The following is a 5,611-nucleotide window of genomic DNA, read 5'->3' as shown; positions in this document are numbered from 1 at the left end:
AACTGGCAATGAAGCAACTTAATACGGCAAATAGTCTCGAAATAAACGACGTTGTTACATCATCTAACACTAATAGTTAACTGAATATGTTAACGAGAGGATTTTCCTTAAAAATGTCCGCCGACTTTTTCTGACTATTGTGGAAAGGCTAACGGATGCCTCGCGGATAAGGTAAGGAAATGCTTTATTAATTGCGTCCCTGCACTATTAAACTTTTTCAGTCAGCTCAACAACACATTACAGTATTTGCAAATGAACATGTTTTAGACTGTTAAAACACAATAATACGCCTGTATTAATAAAAACAAAGTAAAAAAACGGACTCTTTTAGTGATTAAGAGGCACCTGTTTTCTTTAGTATGAAGACAGTAGGAATAACAAAAAATCTCTTTAACGAAGACCAACACACTTTTGACTAAAGTGATGTGACGCTACAGCGTTGCGTTCAGTCTCCTGTACCGCACCTAACAAATGCGGTGTATGGGGGGCGGGGAGACGCACACGGTTGTAAAGTGTAGGAAAGAGCATCTGCACTGTGTGTCAAAAGCAACTTCTGAAAATCCTCCCTTGGTTGAAACAGTGGATTGTATAAATATTTTACCGCCCGCAATAATCACCTCGAGACATGCTTACCTGCAGCCAGCGATGCGTCTCCTGCAATAAGCCGCGTTATTCATCCATCCATTCATTCATTCACTCACCTCGCTCATGTTGACAAAATTCACTTGAGTTTTCTTCTCTTTCTGTCCTCCGTCTCTTTATCTTCCGCTAAGGTCGCGGGTGCGAGTATGAAACGCGGCGCGATGCGCAAAGAACAGAGTGATGTCTGATAATCCAGCGCGCGACGCGGCATGTACAGAGGAGAGCAGTGCGGCTGTGCGCGCATTTGTGTGTGTGCGCGCATGTGTGTGTGTGTGTGTGTGTGTGTGTGTGTGTGTGTGTGTGTGTGTGTGTGTGTGTGTGTGTGTGTGTGTGTGTGTGTGTGTGTGTTTGTTTATATTACATGGTGGGGTCCTCAACCTGTAAACACACTCACAAAGTGGGGACCGAAAACAAAGTGGGGACCAAATCCTCGGTCCCCACAATGTTTAGCTTTAAATAGGCTCTAGAGGCACTGCTGATATGCCTCGTGCAGTTTTTTTTTTGAAGCCCCACCATGAGCAAATACCTGACTTAAGTGTGTGAGTGTGTGTTCAAGCGGTGCTCTTCAGCGCCCCTGCAGTTCAGTCTCAGAACTGCACCTGTAAGCACACCTATGACGTCACACGCAAAGATACACACTTTTGCAGCAGCAGCACATGCGGTTGGTCTTGCAGGTAAGTTAATTAATTTGTTTATAGTAAATCATAATCGAGTTATTCTTAAAATGCAGTGATCACGCAATGTAATGACATGTGGTCTCGATGTGATGTAATTGAAGCTGTTTTGTAAAGGAAAATGTGGAAAAAAGTTTTTAACTCCGCGTTGATATGTAAGAAAGCATTGCTGACTGCGGAGAAAAACACCATTAATAAACTTTTAGTTCGCGTCGATATTTAAGTTAAAGTTGAACAATAGTACTATTTTTTTCCAATTTCGTCACGGCGTAGCGGGTCAAGGCCAAAATGAGACGGAGGAGGATAAACCCTATTAAAAATGCGGAGGAGCACGTGTTAAACGCCGTGGACAAAACTTATGCTCTGGAAACCAAGTTCATCAGTAATTATAAAGGTGAGTTTGAAGAAAATATTTAACTTACAAGTTTTTGGGAGTGTATGATACAGAAAATAAATCGTGGTTTTATTACTAACCGTAGTTTAACTCATTAGACAGTTAACCTCTAATTTACATTCGTTTTACAATACCAACCAATGTATAATGATACAGTATATGTGATTTTAATACAATTAAAATATAACCATGACTAAGACCAAGTCATAATCTGTCTGAAATAAACATACAATATTGACCCATGCACGCTTACAGTATGTATGCAGGCAGGTTCCATAAACATAGAATTAACTCTCATCAGTAGCACTTAAATAGCAAAATGTAGTTATGTTTCTGTTGCTGTCTTTTTTATAATTTTCCTTCAGTGATTCAGCTTGTTAATAGAGAGACAGAAGTGTGTTTGTAACAATATGCCTGTGTAACACCACTCGTTCAGCTATCAAAACACAGTAAATACATAATTTCCCAAATTTTCACAGGACAAAACTCTTTAATAACTTGGATTATTAAAATTGTCAGTGATGATTGCATTGTTTCAGTTTTGGATAATAACCTGTTGGTTAATCACTAACGTCTAATGTTGTAAACAAATGTACCTTTTTAAAAAACAAAACATGAATATAGTGCTACAGTATGATATTTTATGAAACAATATAGATTTATATTACAAGGAACAAAAAAGTTACCAATACAAAGATGGTTATACATTACAAGCTTGTGTTACTCTGTGGATTTAGCTATATTTATAATTGTTGTTGTAAAATATATTGTAAAATCATGTCATATATACTTTTTACAACATTAGAAGTTAGCAGGGCCAGATTAACACTTTGTTATACCCTGGGCAACAATATTTAAGGGCCCCATCATCACGACCCCAGGATCACCATAATATGGTCATATACAGAATATATTACTGTAATATACAGTAAATATACTCAATACTTCAAATTCTAACTGTCATCAGGTGTATTTTTGATTTACAAATATTTAAATGCTCATACAAATGCACTACCATTGTCTAAAAATAAAAATAGGCTTTTACTTAATTATTATTACAAGACCATCATATAGCCTAATATTAGACACCCAAACCAAAGTGAAGAAAATGATCTTTAATTTGCAAGTCTGAACTGAACGTCATCAACGCAGACATTAATTTCCTCAAAGAAGTTTAAGATCATATCGGCTTCATCTTGAACGTAGATATATAAATGAACACAGAGAAAGGAAGTTTAACACTGTGAAGCACAAGCAAACATGCTGGAAGGCAGCTAAAAACCATCAGGACATAAACGCTGGCTTATTTTATTTTATAGGAACCTTACCTCCAGATAAAGTAATAAACTGGACTGATGATTTAAATGTTGTTTACTCACATGTGTGTTGTGAACTCTCCGGATTTTATGTTGTTCACTTCTCCACATGGTCGGTTTGTTTACAGTGTCGCGTGAGCAGCTACACTGCAGGTTCGACTTCATTTGGCGCTAAGCAGACCTCTTGGTGATATCAAAGTACTGCGAGAGCGATTCAAAGCAGATTTCTCCATGTGATAACGGCAATCGCTCTCGCCGTACTTTGCTGTCACTTGTCTGTGGGTTCTTGTGGGGACACACCAGTCTGCTCCCCGGTCACTTTCGCACCGCTATAGTAATTTGATTTCATACGCCGATCGGATCGCGCAGATGCCTGCGTATCACGTAGACTACACCACTGTTTCTACTTTACATTTTCTGCGTTTCTCATGTCATTTTCCTTTTTTAATTTCCGCTTCGCGCTCCCACTTAGCTTCTATATGTCTCGTTTTTTTCTGTTGTAGCAGTAGTAAGAACCTTTGACCCACCTCATGCGGACTGACCAATGAGGAGAGGGTCTTAACTTGAGGCCCTCTCTTCATTGGTCAGTCCGCATGAGACTGACTCTCAACCGCTCTCAACTCAGTTCAAAATCATAGGCAGCGCAGCGTCTCTCTTTGCAGCGCAAAAGCCCGTGTTGACAGTTTGTTTAATATAAAGCGGCAAGTGGGAGATTACCAGATACAGTATTTTGCTCGTGCCCTTGCTGCCCTGGGCCCTTTGGAGATCTTGGGCCCCTGGGCAATTGCCCAGTTGCCCGTATGGTTAATCCGGCCCTGGAAGTTAGTGATTAGCTAACAGGTTATTATTCAGAACTGAAACAATGCAATATTCTTACATGATAATTACCCATTAAACTTATCATTTTAATAATCCATGTTTATCAAAATACTTTGGCCTGTTGAAGTTTATGAAATGGTGTGTACTTTGTGTTTTGGTGACTGAACGACCAACATCCTGAAACATCATAATAATGCACTATATCTATACTATATCTGTTAATCCCTTAAAGTCTTATTTTGAAATCAACATGTCAGCAAGCTGATTAAAGTCAGTATAATGCAACAATGTTTTAATGTCAATTTCTAGACTTTAGTGTACACTTATATAGCATGAACATTGTTAAATGTGAGTTTTTCTTGTCTAAAAGTCATGAGGCAATTAAAGTAATCTAGATACACCCAGATTTACACAGCAGAATTATAAATTGTTTATCGTGGGCTAAACATTACTGTAATTATTACATTAGATTGCAATGACAACTGTTTAATCTTTACTTTTTGTCAGGTCGTGGAGTGTTTGCCTTGTCCCCTTTTAATAAAGGAGATTTTGTTGTGGAATACCGAGGCGAATTGATTGACTTTAATGAAGCAGAAAAGAGAAGAGAGGTCACTCAAAGTCCTGTCTTTTTTTTTGACTTCATTTGGGAAAACAAGAAGTGGTGGTAGGCTTCAAATATACATGTTGAAATGTTAGTGTTTGTGACAAACATAAAAAATGTCATGTACTTTTTTCCTTAATTTGAAGCATTGATGCAACCGAGGAGAACGCCACCTTTGGAAGGCTAGTGAATGACGACCACTTGCACCCAAACTGTACAGTAAAAAAGATTGTTGTCCAAGGAAACCCCCATTTGTGCCTTTTTGCAGCGAGAGATATTATTCCTGGAGAGGAAATAACATATGATTATGGACCAAGTGACTGGCCTTGGAGAAAGGTTTGACTATTTTTGTCTTTTTGTCTTGTGTACCAGATTCTTTTTTTTTAGTACCACTTTGGTCGTAGTTCCAAGCTACCTGAGCTGATACCAAATCGTGAAGTGAAAACACATAAGATCACAGAATTTTTTTAAGAGAATCGTCACTACCAGCGTCATCGCTATAATTTAAAAGATTACCTTTACCTTTATGCTATCTTGCGCTGTCTCAATTGAACTTGTTGTCATTTGTGCTTTGGTGTAAGTTCCCAAACTCCCTTTTAACACATTTTTAACAATCTTAAATTTGTTCTTTACTTACTGGTTACAAGCATAAATGAATATATTTGCATAAAATGTCATTGTAGTGTTTTAAAAAGCTCATGTCAACTATTTGTACTGTATATACACACTTTAGGTTCATTTTTATTCATTTTTTTAATTCCAGTTTTCCTGCCGTGATAATGATGGCATAAGAGCTTCACAGGACCATACTAAGAGACCTATAGCTACTTCACAGCTTTCACAGCATACATCAGAGGTATTAAACAGCTTAAACTTGTTCTTAACTTAGTGGTTACAAGCATAAATAAATATATTTGCTATTAATAATTGCATAAAATGTCATTGTAGTGTTTTAAAAAGCTCATGTCAACTATTTGTACTGTATATACACACTTTAGGTTCATTTTTATTCATTTTTTTTATTTCAGTTTTCCTGTCGTGATAATGATGGCATAAGAGCTTCACAGGACCATACTAAGAGACCTATAGCTACTTCACAGCTTTCACAGCATACAGCAGAGGTATTAAACAGCTTAAACTTGTTCTTAACTTAGTGGTTACAAGC

At 37.6% G+C, this 5,611-nt stretch overlaps 1 protein-coding gene across 1 annotated transcript; it reads left to right on the top strand.

Annotated features, from left to right (window-relative positions):
* Positions 1-988: 988 nt before the first annotated feature.
* On the top strand, positions 989-4,788 carry LOC141281753 (histone-lysine N-methyltransferase set-1-like). Its single transcript, XM_073813652.1, has 4 exons — positions 989-1,316; positions 1,590-1,710; positions 4,353-4,509; positions 4,593-4,788. Exons 1-4 carry the CDS (start codon positions 1,299-1,301, stop codon positions 4,786-4,788), a joined length of 492 nt encoding a protein of 163 aa, XP_073669753.1. The 5' UTR covers positions 989-1,298.
* Positions 4,789-5,611: the final 823 nt, after the last annotated feature.

The sequence above is a fragment of the Paramisgurnus dabryanus genome, unplaced genomic scaffold, assembly GCF_030506205.2.
Source record: "Paramisgurnus dabryanus unplaced genomic scaffold, PD_genome_1.1 h2tg000241l_1_36564__unclustered, whole genome shotgun sequence".
Taxonomy (NCBI): Eukaryota; Metazoa; Chordata; class Actinopteri; order Cypriniformes; family Cobitidae; genus Paramisgurnus; species Paramisgurnus dabryanus.
This window is presented reverse-complemented; position numbering and strand designations above follow the sequence as displayed.